Below are 16,039 nucleotides of genomic sequence, written 5' to 3' on the forward strand. Positions count from 1 at the left end.
AACAAAAACATTTATGTAAATTTCAGTTAGCCTAAATATATTGTTTTCAAATATATATATATATATAATTAACATGCAGTCCAACGTCGAACACAAAAATGCAAATTTGAAAAAAGGTCAGCCAAGTATATTAACATTTTGTCACAATGGCACTGCCATTTAGGAGCCTATTTTTGCAACATCATTAACACCAGGTGAACCCAAACCATTCGCTTTGATGTCCACAAAGTTCCTGAATGTCTCTCTCCATAGGTTGTCTTCTTCCATCTGTTAAAAAGAGCAGACATTTATGATCAAACGATAATAAAACAAAAGCCTATGGCCATTTTGTGGTGTCCTACCTCACTTTTCTCTTCCTTGGCCCTGAGAGAAACACACCAAAAGCAAACATGTCTGTTATGTTGAATACTATATGTTAATTGCCATGTAAATGAGACGCTCACTCCTGGGGACTTTCTCGCATCGTCTCAAACCACAGCTTGCTTTGCGAGTTGAACGTCACCACCGCTTGCTCCTCGCACAGGAGCTCCATGCGGAAAGGTTGGCGCCACACGCGGCACCTGTAGAGCCCCGAGGCCCAGGAGAGCGTCACCGAGTCTGCCTGCTGCTCCTCCAGTCTCACCCTGCCCACAGGATGATGTCAAAGAGGTGTGTGAAAATGTCAAGCGGGTGCATAAGATTTGTCACAGGTGTGGGAAAATATCTGATAGTGATGCGACGTCTAAGAGGCCATTGAGGAAGTTTATCATGAGGTCAAAGAGGTGTGTGATGACCTCAAAGAGGTGTATATGTGCATGATGAGATGGACGACAGTAAAATGGGGCACGCTGAAGTGTTGTGTGACACAAGATACATATCAAAAGAGCTGTATGGTGATATCTAAGAGGTGTAAGATGACATCGGAGGTGTAGCATGTCATCAAAGAGGTGCATGACTACAAAACAGTGTGGGACGACACCAAATCAGTGCACGATGGCTACAAAAAGTCAAAGTCATCTTATAAACAAAGAGGTGTAGGTTGACATCAAAGAGGTGTATGAGTTACAATGAGTTGCAGGATGACAGTAAAAAAGTGTAGGGGTGTGTCATAAGTGTTAAAGAGGTATAGGAAATACAGAAAAAAATAAGTGTGGTGTCAAAGAGGTATATTATGACAGTAAAGAGGTGGCTATAACTGAAGAGATGTGTAAAGAGGTGCATGATGTCACAAAGAGGTGTAGGATGACAGTAAGGAGGTGGATGTCAAAGAGATTGATGACAACTTCAATGAGGTTTACAATGAAATCAAAGAGGCGTATGATAACAGTAGGGTGACGTAAATGCATATCATCCAAGAGAGGTGCAGGGTAACATCAAAAAAAAAAAAAAAGCAGAATGACATCAGACAACAAAAGGGTGTCGGGTGACATCAAAGAGGTGCATGATGATACAAAGAGTTGTAGGATGATGACAAAATGTGTATCGGGTTGTGTCGGGGGGGTGTACGCTGATGTCAAAGAGGCTCACGGTGACTTCGGTGAGGTTTGCAAGCACATCAGAGATGACATCAAAGAGGTGCGTAGTGTTACAAAGTGGCGTAGGATGATGGCAAAAGGTGTAGGCTTGAGTCAGAAGGGTGACATCAAAGAGGTGAAAATGGGATTTTTTTCCCCAATAGGTTTTAGGTGAACTAATGAATACACACTCACTCGCACGCACACACGCACATACACATAATCACCCACATACAAAAAAATAATAATAATAAAAAATAAAAAAAAAGGAGAGCAATGATGATGAGATGTCAAATCGGTAAAATTACCGAATGAACAATACTGAGCTCTCCAGAAAAAGAAAAAAAAAACAAAGAGGTGAAAATGATTTCAATGAGGTTTGCAATGACATCAAATAGTAAAGGTAACGTGTAATGTAAAAGGCACATGTACAACGTCAAAGAGATGCACGGTGTCATCAAAGAGTGGGATAATGACATCACGACAACAAGGAGGTGTTGAATGACATCAAAGTGTAGAGTGACATCAGTAGTGTATGATGACAAGAAGTTTCGTCACACTCGTGTTGTGTTGTTTTAATTTCATACACAACAGGAGCTTTGATGAAACCGTTTGTGATTTTTAACCCTTAAACCGGGTCAATTTGACCCCGCGCTGTGTGTGAGACCGGCCTCACTTTTCACACTGCGGCTCCTGGGTGAGCACATCCTGGGCCCTGTAGCGCGCTTTGATGGGAATCCGTTCGTCAATCACGATCCTGACCGTGTCGTTTTTGCAGGGCGACACACACACAAGCAACTTGCTCTGCAGGACAACAAACAAATAAGGATAAACTGTCACCTCTGGGAAAAAGTAAATAGAGCAGCGACTTTGAAATGTAACCCATTGGCAAATAAAGGAGCGTTTGTTGAACTTATTAAACGTTTATGACTGTTGGTTTATTCCATCTTTTTATTTATTTAATATTTTATTTTTACGTTAGATCTTTTGAGTCAATATTTCCCAACTTTTACTGAGCCGAGGCGCCATAAATCATGCACACTTAGCAAAACGGTTCACAAAAAGTAGATTTACAGGTTATGTACCTTCTTTTAGTGTACTTTAATTAATCAATTTTTGAGTTTTGCCTCTTATCATCAGGGGATGGCATAGATAGATAGCTTAACTCTTTGACTGCCAGACGTTTTCAGAAACGGGTTGTCCCCAGTGCCAGCCGATTTTAAGCATTTTGACTGATCTTTCAAGGTCCATAGAAAATTATGTGTTTGGACTATGGAAACACACATACTACCAAATGAAAGATTGGACTCTCATCTTTCATCAGAAAAAAAAAGTTTGTTTCTACCTTATTCCGTTCTTCAGTAATCAACAACAGAAAATGGTTAGTTTCACCTCTGTTTTGAAACAAACGTCTTTTAACGTCTTTGGCACTCCTCCATAGGATTTTACTAAACGTTATTTAACGTTTTTGGCAGTCAAAGAGTTTTAACAAAAAAAAAATGTTTCAATAGAAAATAAATCGTTTTTCATCCAAATAACTGACATTGGATAATTTCTTGTGGCACACCTGACAATCTCTCACGGTACACCAATGCGCCACATCACACTGCTTGGGAATCACTGTTTATGATATACATACCTTTACATTTATATACCTCCATACCTGTATCTTTGGTTCCAGCAACTCAAAGTGGACGCCCTTTTCGCTGAGGACAAGTGTATCCAAAAGGGCTTGATACTGCATTTTGGGTCCCTGCATCTGCCGTCTTGCAAAAAAAAAAAAAAAAAAGTATGCTATATATATTAAAAACAAATCAAAAACTGAGTTTAAATATTATTGTAATTAATATTATGTATTATTATTTAAAAAATATATATTTTCAATTATGTGCTTCTTTTAATTCACACTCAGTATAATTTTGTTCTGTCAATGAACAAATGTAATGTATATATTCAGTTTTTATTCAATGGAGTAAATTAAAAGGTAAAGTAAAATCTGTAATGTTAAAAAAAAATCTTACGTTTGTTTTTAACTAAGGTACGAAACAAATCCATTAACATTGTCTTAAGACATAAATATTTTTAAAAGTTAATAAATGATAAAAATATAAGAAAAAACAAATTATGTATTTAATAATAGTTATCAAATTTTATAAACTATTATTACTATTAAATCCATGTTATTTCAACGCAAAATAATTTGTTGAAAATTACATTTTAACAAACTAAAATACATGTTAGTAATGTAAGTTAAACACACACACAAAATCAACTATTAAATTATCCTAACATTATTTAAACACATAATTTTATTTCAAATTAACATATTACACATTTTCTAAAGAAATAGTAAAATAATATATTAATATACAGTATGTATAATAATATAATGAAACGTTAGTTCGACAAAACTATATCCAAAAATGATATACTGTACAAGTAAATAAAGTTCGGAATCATGATGAAGTGACACACCTGTAAAAGGCAACCTGATGACTTTTCATAAACTTGTGCTTTCCATCACCGCCAGGCACACCACTGTCGAACAACAACAAAAACACATAGTACAACAATAAATTCAAAAGGAAAAAAAGTATTATATATATATATTTGCAGTGCTCAAAAGAATAGTGTGCATAAAAGGTCATTGTGAGACGCTGGTGTTAAATTTAATGTGTTATTAATAGTAATAGTTCCAAATGATACCCGGGAATGGGCTGTTTCACGTCCACCATGTCGAGCAAAGAAGAGCAAAGGAAGAAGGTGACACAATTTCTTGTCAAAACAGTCAGATCAACACCTGTTAAGATAAAGAAACAACTTTACGTGTGTGCTTTTTATACTTGAAGTTATGACAGCGTCAAGTTAAACTCCTACGACCGCACTTACATTTCCGGTGCCTTAATTCAAAATAAAAGCATTGCTATTTATTTTTTTAAATCCATTTAAAGGGGACATATGACTATATTTTACTTTTTAATGTAGTGGTACCTTAAGATACGAGTTTATTTGTTATGCGAAAGTTCTCAAAACACTTTTGTCTCAAATAACCTTCCCCCATAGAAATGAATGAAAATGCAATCCAATTTAATGTACCGCTCCTAGCAGCGTATGACTACTTTGCCGCATCTGATGTATTGAGGGTACATTAGACGTCATGTGTCGACATCTAGTGTAAAGACTTTGCACTACGCTAACAAGTCACCTAGCCGGATCCGTGACGAAAGGAGGCGGATGCTCTCCCTCCAGAACCCCGAAGCCACGAAGATGTCAAGTTACGCAGCGCGGCTGTTGCGCGTTTTCTTGTTCCTCGCTGCGGCTTTACCTGTCGGCAGAACGGCCGAGGTGTCCGTGTGGAACGTGGACGTCAACTCGGTCAGTGTCACCTCTTTTTATACGCCTCGTTTTGAGGAGTGCTTGTTGTAAAAGCGCTGTTAGCTAGTTAGCCTGCTCGCCAGCTAGTTAGCCGGCTAGCTGTCAAACAAACGCTGACGTACGACAGCAATATTTTTTTCGAGATCCTCGATGTCCGTGTACTAGTACGCGCTTTGTTTTCAGTAAGAAAAAACGCACTAGTAGAGTGACATTTTTGCACACTAGTAGGACAACTTTGGCATATTAGAACATAGTTCACAACTTGACAGTGTTGGTAGTGAATAATACCTGTGCACTAGTTGAGATTAAAGCACTACTAGTACTAGTTTTACTTAATTGGGTTCTACTTAACAAGTATTGCGTGGATGTCTACTAGTGCACAGTTTTTCTTTCTATGGAGGGTGTCACACAGTCTTCAAAAAAATTCCCAAAACACAATAAAACGGCAGATTTGTTATTATAGTGCTTTGCTAAATACAGCATAAACGGTGACAACACCGAGTAGAAGGATAAGATTGACCTGACTTGTTTATGTTTTCAGATGCAGTATGCAGTCTTCCGGAAGACGTTGTACGCCAACACCACTGTCTTCATGAAGTGTGAGTAGTGACAACTTTGTGAAATCCAACACTGTTGACACTCACTTCTCGCGCTCTGGGGTTGCAACGATTAATCAAATAATTCAAATGATTCGCGCACGGAAAATGCTTGACTCAAATTCTCTGTCTTGAAGCTACACAGCCATATACACTTGAAGTCACTAAAGGAAAACGTGAAAAGTATTATCGGTAAAAAGTATTCAGCGCCCAACCGTTGTATCACTATTGTTTTGTTTTTTTCCGGCTCGTCGACAGTCCAGGGTAACGCCAGCGCGTGCGATCGAAACGTGGCCTTCAACATCAGCTGGTACTTGCGTTCCTCTGTGTGCTACAACGAGATCTTCAACACGCCCGTAAGTATCCCGCCATGTTGGTCGTCCAGGCCAGCCGGCTCACGGTGCGTCTTCCCACGCAGGACAACAAGGCCACCAACATGTTCGGCATAGAGCACATGCTTAAGGAGGGCTGGAGCGGCTACTATAGTCGCGGCTCCGTCTACTTTGAAAACTGCTCGGCTCTCTTCTTGCCCAAGGTCGGTGCTGCATTTGAATTTCTTCCAGTGGTTGTTACGTGATTGATTTTAGTTTTTTTTTTTCACATTTATTTTTGCTTTATGTTGCGAGCAAAAATTTGACATACGGACGTTGTATGGTGGCAGTGAATAGTTTGGCAGATATGCTAGCTAAATGCTAGCATAAAATATGAAACACCATAAATGGGCTAATGAATAGCATCCATGTGGCCGTGTTATAAATGTTGTGACGCAAATGCATACAATGTGGTAATGCGCACATGAATGGATTCTTTATCTTCTGTGAAAATCAAGCAATTTATTGAATATCTTACAGTAGTTGTGAAACTCCTCTTTTTGTGCCTGATTGATTGCAGGAACAGCAAGTGTTTTGAGTTTCGAGCGTGGTCATGGAACGAATTAAACAACAACAAAAAAAAGAACAACAATAATTTATCTTAAGTGAAACTAAACAAGTGACTGTTACCATATTAAAAAAAATATGCAAACAAATAAAAACATCGATGACTGTCCTTGGTGGAGGTAATATAACCATGTCTCATGTCCCTCCCATCAAGGTGTACTATGCAGATTTTTATCCATATCAACCACTGTCCAGCCAAAAGGTGAGTCACATCCTATTCATTCATAATTCAAAAAACAATAAACAAAAGGTTTGTTTTTTTTACTTCATCTTTTCATTTTCCTAATTTAGAGCGAAGCTTCAAATCAGAGCTTTGTTTGGCCCGACAAGCCGGTAAGAAACATTGTCTCGGCAGTTCACATGTTAAAAAAAAGTCCTCATCATGGTGGCCGTGGCAGGACTTGGGTGCCGTCGCCAAGGCGTGGGAGGACAGCCCGTACTTGTTCATCGTCAATGTGCGGCCGCTTTCCCGTGGCGTGGACAACGACGACTATGCGGCCGAGCAACTCAACTTTGCCTTCAACAGTGAGGAGAATTACGTAGCCTGACCTTGAAATTAACACCCCAAAAAAAACCCATTCTGAATTTTGCTTACTTTTGTGCAGTGAAAGTGGAGATGAAGGGACCACGTGACTACTCCTCCCCGGCTGACTGGCCGCAGATGATGGTATGTACTTCAAATGTGTATCAGGATCAGCAATAATGTTTGAAATGCTGTAAATGACAATGTTTGTATATTTAAAACGTATATTTGATTTCTTTGGCAGTTCTTTATGGTCATGTGCATCATCTACGTGTTCTTCGGCGCCCTATGGCTCTTCTGGTGCGCTTGCTACTGGCGGGACCTTCTCAGGGTCCAGTTCTGGATCGGCGGCGTCATCATCCTGGGCATGCTGGAGAAGGCTGTCTTCTACTCCGAATACCAGAACATACGCTACCGAGGAGACTATGGTTTGTTTGTTTGTTAGGGCCACAAATCTCACTCAGTAGGGCCCCAGGGACAATTTAGAAAAAAACTGTTTTGACGACTACACCATAAAAAAAAAAATAATAATATATATATATATATATATATATATTAACTCTTTGACTGCCAGACGTTTTCAGAAAAGGGATGCCGTGGGTGCCTGCCGATTTAAGCATTTTTGACTGATCTTTCAAGTTCCACAGAAAATTATGTGTTTGGACTATGGAAACACACATACTACCAAATGAAAGATTGGACTCTCATCTTTTATCAGAAAAAAAAGTTTGTTTCTACCTTATTCCGTTTTTCAGTAATCAACAATAGAAAATGGTTAGTTTCACCTCTGTTTTGAAAAAAACGTCTTTTAACGTCTTTGGCACTCCTCCATAGGATTTTATTAAACGTTATTTAACGTTTTTGGCAGTCAAAGAGTTAAGAAGAAAAAGAGATGGGAAATTTAAAGGTTTTTTTATATATTTAAATAAATTAATGATTTAGATAAAAAATTAATGTTTAAAAAAAAAATGGCATCCAAATTTTTAAGTTGTCAGAAAAAGAGAGACGAAAGGTAGATGAAAAAGTTTTATAAGTAGAAGATTGACATAAAATGTCCATGAAATTGCAAAAAAAAAAAGTGTCAGAGAAATACATTTAAAAAGGCAGAAAACAAACTGTTCAAAAAGTAACAATAAAATGTCCAAAAACAAAAGACGAAGTCCCGAAAATGACCATCAAATATCCACAAAATTTGCAAAAAATGTCAAAAAATTGATAGCAAAAAACGTCAGGAGAAAAAAAAGCCATAAAATGTCAAAAAAGGAAGAAAGGCAGAAAATGATCATAATATGGCTATAAAATTGCCAAAAATGTTAGAAATTTGAGAGAAAGGCAGAAAAGTCTAAAAATGTATGAAAAACGAAGTATGAAAAATTACCACACAAAAAAAATCCAAAAAGGGAGAAAAGAGAAGAGGAAAATCTATTTATTGGATGCTGCTGTCATATTTTTGTGTTGTGGAGCATCTCAAATGAGCTATTGGGCCACTAACCTTCATCACAATCTTCAAATGTTTTACGGCTCAAGACAGTCTTTTTGGTAATTTATTTGGCCTAAAATGACTCTTAATAGGTTTCTGACCCCTGTGCTAGGGAATTTAGAGCATGGCATTAAAGTTTGACCATTTTGAGGATTTATCTTGAAAACAAAGCATACAAAGGTCCATTCAATCCTGCCTGGTGTGGTAATATTTGTTTTATTCCTGTTCCAGTTGAGGGTGCCGTGATTTTTGCCGAGCTGCTGTCTGCGCTGAAGCGATCCCTGGCTCGCATCCTGGTGCTCATCGTCAGCCTGGGTTACGGCATCGTCAAGTAAGAGTCGGGACAAAGACAATGGAACAAACACGCACTATTTTGCTTATTTGCTTATTTTGAAGGACTGAGAATCTACACAGGAATGAAGAAAATTACCATTTTTAGTAAGCACATTTGTATTCTTATTGACATGACGGTAAGTAAAAAAAATATTTATATATATTTACACAATGACGATATTATGTCGTTGAATCATCTAAATTTAGTTTTTAGAGTGGAGTTTAGTCCAGTATGTGTTCCAGCTAAATGCTTTTTCTTTTTCAGTTTGCATGCGTCTAATAAGCATGCCTGATAATTTGCATATTTGCCTCTCGTTCAGGCCCAGGTTGGGTACCACGGTGCACCGGCTGGCTGCCGTCGGGTTGCTTTACCTGCTCTTCTCATCTGTGGAAGGTGTTCTCAGGGTGACGGGTGTAAGTGTCCAAACTCCATTCGTGTACATAATAGTTAATAGTTGATTTCACTATTTTCAAATTGTGGTATTTCTTTGTCGAAAATCGACGTTTGGTGGCCTTTCTTGAAAATTCGCGCAACAAAGCCATGTTTGAATTGGAACATGAAATCTGGGTAGGCTTGTCTATCGTCAGAGACCCACCAAAAAAAGTTTCAAGAATCTATTTCCGAAAAGACTTGGCTTTGATGTAGAGATTTTGCTGCGGCTGTTTTTGGTATCAAGTTATTTGATTAATTGTTTAGTCTTACTTTTTGGTCCACATAATGCAATATACTAAGTACGTTTAGTATAGTATACATCCCGCATTAGTCCTCGGTAACAATCAGTCAGACTTCATTTTAGAGGAGTTCCTCAGGGTAACCTTTAAGGTCCATTTAGTTTTCTATGTAGGGAATTTTTTTTATTTGTTTTGTTGTATTTTTTTTTTTAAATATATACTGTATATAGGAATGTAATGTGATTTTTTAAATTACCTGTATGCAGGGATGTAATGAATCGTTATATTATGTTTGGATAAGCGGTTAAGAAAATGGATGGATGGATCATTACTAATGATATCCAAACATCACAATACGATATTATCATGATATGAAGCTCACGATACGATAATTATCACGACATTGTGGGGAGGTTGGTGATATCAAAAAATTATTGTTAAAAAAAAAAAAAAAACTCATACAAAAAAAATAAAAATATTCTTTGTACATTACAGCAATACATATAAACCACCACAATCTCTAATAACTAATAATAATATTGAGGCACTTGCTAATGCACGCACACATTGAGTTCCTCCACATATTGACTCGCTTCACGAGCATGTTACGTTCCACTTCATCTGACCATTAGCGTGGATTTTAAACATAGAAGGGCCAAAACATCCCTTATGAAAATTAAACTGCACTTTTTTTTAAAAACTAGCCACCAGAGAGTGCTAGAACTGCGCAAATGGAAATCAACTTGACATTTTTAACAGATATGCTGCTTTTAATATCGTGACATGACGACGACGACATTGTGACAATTTTAATATCGCGATGTCGCAATATTGCCGTTATCGTTACATCCCTAATTATATGTCTCCTTTTGTGAGTTATTGTTGCAATCTTATGTTTTCTCTCCAGGGTTTCTATGGTACGGTGGCTCTAGTGGCCAACCTCAGTCTCTCCCTCATTGACTCCTGTGTCATGTGGTGGATATCCTTCCAGACAAGCCCCAAGAGCGGCTCCTCGCTCAAGAATGAATATTTATGATGTTTCATTTTTTTTTATGTTCTCCATAACTTGCGTCCATCCACATCTTCATCAGCCTGTCGCAAACCACTCGGCTGCTGAAGCTGCGCCGGAATGTGGTCAAGCTCTCTTTGTACCAGCACTTCACCAACACGCTCATCTTCTCAATGCTGGGTGAGGCACATCTTTGGCTGTTACAGACTGTTCGGGTCATATTTTCACATTTGCTAGCAATAAACATATACTTAATGGTCTGTAATTTCTCGAATATTAATAATCCTTTCAGCAATTCATTAACTCATTCACTGCCATTGACGCCTATAAACGTCAAAAATTCATTTTAACTATTTCTATTGGTTTAACATTTTTCCCCCCACTTTTGTTAACAAGAGTACGAAAACCTAGACATTTTTTTAAATATATATATTTTAAGATAAGATTATTAAAAATTAGGGGCGTTAGGCGATTCGATTTTTTAATTGTAATTAATCGCATGACTTCAATAGTTAACTCACGATTAATCACATTTTATATCTGTTCTAAATGTGCAATCATTTTTTTTCTAGGTTTTCATACTCTTGTACTAGCCAAAAAATGTTTAAAATTTTTAATTAATCACACATTGTATATCTGTATTCCTAAAAAAAAAAAACCTAGGTTTTCATACTCTTGTTAACAAAACTTGACAAAAATGTTAAACTAATATGAATAGTTCAAATGAATTTTTGACGTCTATAGCCGTCAATGGCAGTGAATGAGTTAATATGTGAAAACATCTGTGGTTCATAATTTGATTGACAAATTAGGAGGTTATTCTTGGCTTGGGCAAAGTGGCCCAGAACATGCTACGTGTCCATGGAAAATGAACAGTATTTAAAGATTAAAGTTGTCAAACGGTTACGTGTCCACAGCCTCCATCATTTTCATCATCTGGACCACCAAAGTCTTCAAGCTGGTGGACTGCCAGAAGGTTTGTGTAACTTGTAATAACCCTAACTGTTTATCTTTTATTTTTATAAAGTTCAAGTATTGCTAATAATCTGTCGCCTTCCAGAGCTGGAGGGATTTATGGGTGGATGACGCCTTCTGGCGGCTGCTCTTCTCCACTATCCTGCTAGTCATCATGGTGCTGCTGCGGCCCTCCGCCAACAACCAGAGGTCACTTGTATTCCTCATAGTTGGATGAAATCTCATAATCATGTCTCTTTTTTTCACGCTTCTTTCCTCGCAGGTTCTCCCATTCGCCTCTGATCGATGATGAGGACGAAGACGACGAGGAGGTCAAAGAACCCATGTTGAACGAAGCTTTTGGTAAGACCTATGATGTTTGTTTTTAACTCATTCACTGCCATTGACGGCTATAGATGTCAAAAATTCATTTGGACTATTTCTATTAGTTTAACATTTTTCCCACTTTAGTGAGAAAACATAGAATTTTTGAATTTTATTTTACATTTAGAACAGGTATAAAATTGGTGAATAATCGTGAGTTAACTAGTGAAGTAATGCGATTAATTATGATTAAAAATTAATCTCCTGATGCCCCTAATTTTGTAATAATCTTTTCTTTTTAAAGGAAAAGTTTATTAAAATTAAATTTTAAATTACTTTTTTTTTTTAATTAATAAAAAAGTAAGATATTATTAAAAATTTGGGGTGTCAGATGATACATTTTTTTTCGTAATTAATCGCATGACTTAACTTGTTAACTCACGATTAATCACTAATTTTATATCTGTTCTAAATGTACAATATATATATTTTTGGGGGCTTTTCATACTCTTGTTAACACAAGTGGAAAAAAAGTTAAACTAATATAATTAGTTCAAATGAATTTTTGACGTCTTTAGCCGTCAATGGCAGTGAATGAGTTAATACAGCACCATGTAGAAGCTCTTGAATTGTATTTTTAATGCTAAAATAGCATTATTATTGTTATTTGTCAGATGTAGTTTTAACGTGGAAGTCAACCTTAAACATTTTTTGACAATAATATGTTATATGTGACCTAAGTAGTCTAAACATGACATTCTGAATAATATTCCATTTGTGGAATATGAGTTATGCAGCAAAATCCAGCTGTCAGGGGGTGGCCATTTTACCACTTCCTGTCGACTGAAGATGACATCAGCGTTGCTCAGGGCTCAGGCAACGACCAATCACAGCTCACCTGTTTTCTGAAGCTGAGCTGTGATTGGTTGTGGATAAAAATGACTGGATTTTGCTGTTTAACTCATTGCTCATTCCACAAATGGAATATTAATCATAATGTCATGTTTAGACTAGTGAGGTCACATGTCACATACAGTAATATTGTCAAAAAAATATATTTTTGGGGATTGACTTCCCGTTTAGAAAAAAACTGAATAAAATAGTAAAGCTCAGCATATTTACTAATTCTTGATTCAAGAAGACAAGTTCGGGTAGCCAGCTACTCGCATTCCTGAAAACAAAAGGCACTTGGAGGTGGAACTTGTCGTCATCTTGCCCTTTTCCCCCCTTCTTTCATGTGTCATCGCAAGATAGAAGACACAGAAAAATTCTCTTGAATATCAACAGGTTATAAATCATTTGCGGATTAACTGTAGCTAGGACTCGACAAATTAATCCCGCAGTCCTCACTGTCGTCGTTTTTGCTTAGCAACAGCGCCAACGACGTCCTCCAGAGAAGACTGGAGTCGCCAATTGAAAAGATGTTCCCGTCTGAGAACAATCAGACATTCTGGCCCGCACCAGTTTTGTCGCACTGCGCATCTTAAAGCTACCGACAATGTCGAAACGTGGCCACCAGATGATTTTAAATATACCGTGCTTTAGATCTCACTGTGCTTTTTTTTTTCTGACTCTTCAAAGAGGGGATGAAGATGAGAGGAGCCAAGCCAGACGCCAACAGCTCTCAGAAGCTCTTGAGTAAACAGGTATGTCATAACTCATGTTTCATTCCGTTTTGACTGTTTTGTTTCTTTTAAAATCATTTTTGTTTGTTTGTTTGTTTTTACCACTACTAGGATGAAGACCTGAAATGGGTCGAGGAGAACATTCCAACAACCGTTGCTGATGTGTAAGTTAGCCAAAATTCACATTTTCCTTACCTCATTTCTAGCGTTTCCATTCAGTTTTATTTTTGCATTGCTTGAAAATTTGAATAAAAATGGATGGATGGAATTGAAACCCAGCTAACCAATTACAGTTCACCGTTTTTCTGAAGCTGAGTTGTGATTGGTTGTTGCCTGAGCATTGATGTCATCTTCGGTCGACAGCAAATGACATGAGATGGATAAAAAACGGCTGGATTTTGCTGCTTAACTCTTATTCCACTAACGCAATATTAACCAAAATACCATATTTAGACTAGTGGGGCTGCATAGAACATATTGTCAATAATTTTTTGGGGGTTGACTTCCCCTTTGAACCCTTAAATATATCGATGATTTAAGTTTGAAAAATTATACAGGAAGTGCAAGGGCATTGTTAAAGTTAAAGTACCACAGATTGTCACACCCACCGAAATTCGCTCTCCTCATTTGACCCATCCCTTGAGGGAGCGGTGAGCAGCAGCAGGGGCCACGCTCGGGAATCATTTGGTGATCTTACCCCCCCCTCCCCCCAAATTCCAACCCATAATGCTGAGTGTCATTGGTCCCAATTTTTTGTCTTTGGTATGACCCGGCCAGTGATCGAACCCACAACCTCCCAGCCTCAGGGCGGACACTCTACCACAAGGCCACTGAGCTGGTTGGCGGCTTGTTTGTCAAATTAACAATGACTACTTTCCTATTAGCATGTATCATATTTGCCGGGCCCCTCGCTATCTCAAGGCACTTCTGTAACGAGATTTACATCTCTGGCAATGTGTCCTCTTTGGTTTCATGACACTGACTGACTTGAAGTGTCTAATTTAGGGCACTTGGTGATGAAGTGCTGCACACACAAAGGAAAATACAATCCCTGTTTTTGACTGCGCTTGCTTATTTCCCACACTCGTGAGCTAGTCATCACATTTCAAAATGGGCTAATTTGAGCAAGGCAAGAGAGTCAGTGTATCATAGTGTTACTAAGTGAATCTATCGGTTACCGCCTTTGATTTATCGCCACTTCTTCTTCCGGCAGAGCTCTCCCTGCCATGCTGGATGAGGAGGAGGTAATGCATGCACACCCTCCAGTGTTCCCTCTATAATATTTCCCTGCGTTGACATCACTCACCAACCCGAGTTGCTCTTGCAGGAAATCCTGAAAACTAAGATGGAGCGATCCAAAATGGAGTGATTACAGGGAGGACATGACAAACTCTCTCCAAAGTGACCCAAAGTGGTTGGAAAGCCATCCGGAATGTGTCCGTGCGTACATTTTGACTTTGCGCTACAGTCGTCTGCCACGTTCCAACCCTTCCATCCTCCACCCCAACCAAAAAAAAAATACAAATAAAAAAAATCAGGCGAAGCGGAAACGCACAAGATTAGATGATGTATTATTCAGTACAAATGAGCCGATGTTTCCAGCCATTTTATTGATTTTTCAGATGGTCAAACTGAAGTTTAAATAAAGTAAATAAATGCACTACATTGCCCACAAGTAATCAGTTACTTGAAGCATATCACTGAAATCAGTGAGGGATCTAACTACTGATGTTCCCTCCACAGAATGTAACATGGTATGGCAATCCATTTGAATATTGAATCGATATCCTTGATAGTAGCCCAAAGTTGTCCTACTAGTGTGCAGAATTGTCATACAGCGGTTGTAAGGCAATTATGGAAAAATATATCACTAGTAAGAGTATTCAATATTCTCCATATGCGTCTTGCATGTTTCTACTGAGGCAAAACTGCACTAGTTGACAGTTAGTGAAGCACTGGATGTTAACTAGTCGAAAATGTTGACATCACTTCTAGTACTAGTAGCACGCCGTTGTCGACTCGTGCGTAGTTCTGCCTTATTAGTAACATAGTTGTCGTAATCGAATGCCCAAGTTGCCCTACATATCAAGGCTAACGGATAAATTCGTTTACAAAGCTCACATACTTTTTTTCCCCCCGCGATGTCCTACTAGCAAAAAAAAGCGTACTAGTACATGGACCTTAAAATGGATGTCAAGGCTCTAATGGCTTTCCATAACATAGTAAGCTCCACCCTCGACACTCCTGTACTCACTCCCTCACAAAACCCCCATAAAACGAACTGGAATGGAAGTCAAATATGTTTCACATGTCATACGGAAGTTTTTTTTTTTTGTGGTATTCAAATCCAGATGTACTGCACATAATGTTACATTTTTAATTTCACACATCAGCATTGTCATAAAGTATATGACATTGGGGTTTTCTGTTCTGTGTCTGAACCAATCACACCCCTGTGCAATCTACTGACGTGCATATGTGTATATGGGTGTCACAAATGACTTCATTTATGCTTATTTATCTTGTTCAAATCATTTATTTTTGTCTAAAATCTAACTTTCTGGATGCCGGTCTGCAATGTGTAATGTCAAGCAGTAAATATCCAGCAAATAAAGTTTTTATTGAAAGACTTAAATTAAGTGTGTCTATTTTTTTGTAGTATGCACTTCCAAGGACTGATGACAAGGACTGAATTAAAAAAAAAAAAAAAAGGAGAA

At 37.9% G+C, this 16,039-nt stretch overlaps 2 protein-coding genes across 2 annotated transcripts in view; one reads left to right on the forward strand and one right to left on the reverse strand.

Moving 5' to 3' along the window:
* ganc (glucosidase, alpha; neutral C) overlaps nt 1-4,741 on the reverse strand; it is a 21,245-nt gene extending 16,504 nt beyond the window's left edge. Inside the window, exons 1-8 of the mRNA XM_077560021.1 lie at nt 4,699-4,741; nt 4,200-4,293; nt 3,969-4,031; nt 3,157-3,259; nt 2,170-2,297; nt 444-623; nt 342-363; nt 207-267 (exon numbers count right to left, since the gene is read on the reverse strand). Of these exons, the coding sequence (XP_077416147.1) occupies nt 207-267; nt 342-363; nt 444-623; nt 2,170-2,297; nt 3,157-3,259; nt 3,969-4,031; nt 4,200-4,228 (586 nt within the window). The 5' untranslated portion in view covers nt 4,229-4,293; nt 4,699-4,741. The remainder of the gene's footprint in view (nt 1-206; nt 268-341; nt 364-443; nt 624-2,169; nt 2,298-3,156; nt 3,260-3,968; nt 4,032-4,199; nt 4,294-4,698) is intronic.
* Nucleotides 4,700-15,957, forward strand: LOC144046476 (transmembrane protein 87A-like). The gene is made up of 20 exons (XM_077560020.1): nt 4,700-4,868; nt 5,410-5,467; nt 5,723-5,820; nt 5,883-5,999; nt 6,557-6,604; nt 6,694-6,735; nt 6,801-6,927; nt 7,008-7,069; nt 7,170-7,353; nt 8,637-8,736; nt 9,059-9,152; nt 10,318-10,389; nt 10,491-10,599; nt 11,337-11,395; nt 11,480-11,583; nt 11,657-11,736; nt 13,279-13,343; nt 13,434-13,486; nt 14,536-14,566; nt 14,650-15,957. The coding sequence occupies exons 1-20, from the start codon at nt 4,728-4,730 to the stop codon at nt 14,689-14,691; spliced, it is 1,686 nt and encodes a 561-aa protein (XP_077416146.1). The 5' UTR covers nt 4,700-4,727; the 3' UTR covers nt 14,692-15,957.
* Nucleotides 15,958-16,039: the final 82 nt, after the last annotated feature.

Source organism: Vanacampus margaritifer, chromosome 1 (genome assembly GCF_051991255.1).
Source record: "Vanacampus margaritifer isolate UIUO_Vmar chromosome 1, RoL_Vmar_1.0, whole genome shotgun sequence".
NCBI lineage: Eukaryota > Metazoa > Chordata > Actinopteri > Syngnathiformes > Syngnathidae > Vanacampus > Vanacampus margaritifer.

Excerpts from the sequence above, each read along its gene's own strand:
- LOC144046476 (XM_077560020.1), top strand. The coding sequence starts at position 4,728 with ATGCTCTCCCTCCAGAACCCCGAAGCCACGAAGATGTCAAGTTACGCA. Across the intron at positions 10,600-11,336 it reads GCTCATCTTCTCAATGCTGG|CCTCCATCATTTTCATCATC; the intron begins GTGAGGCACATC and ends ACGTGTCCACAG. Across the intron at positions 11,584-11,656 it reads CCCTCCGCCAACAACCAGAG|GTTCTCCCATTCGCCTCTGA; the intron begins GTCACTTGTATT and ends CTTTCCTCGCAG.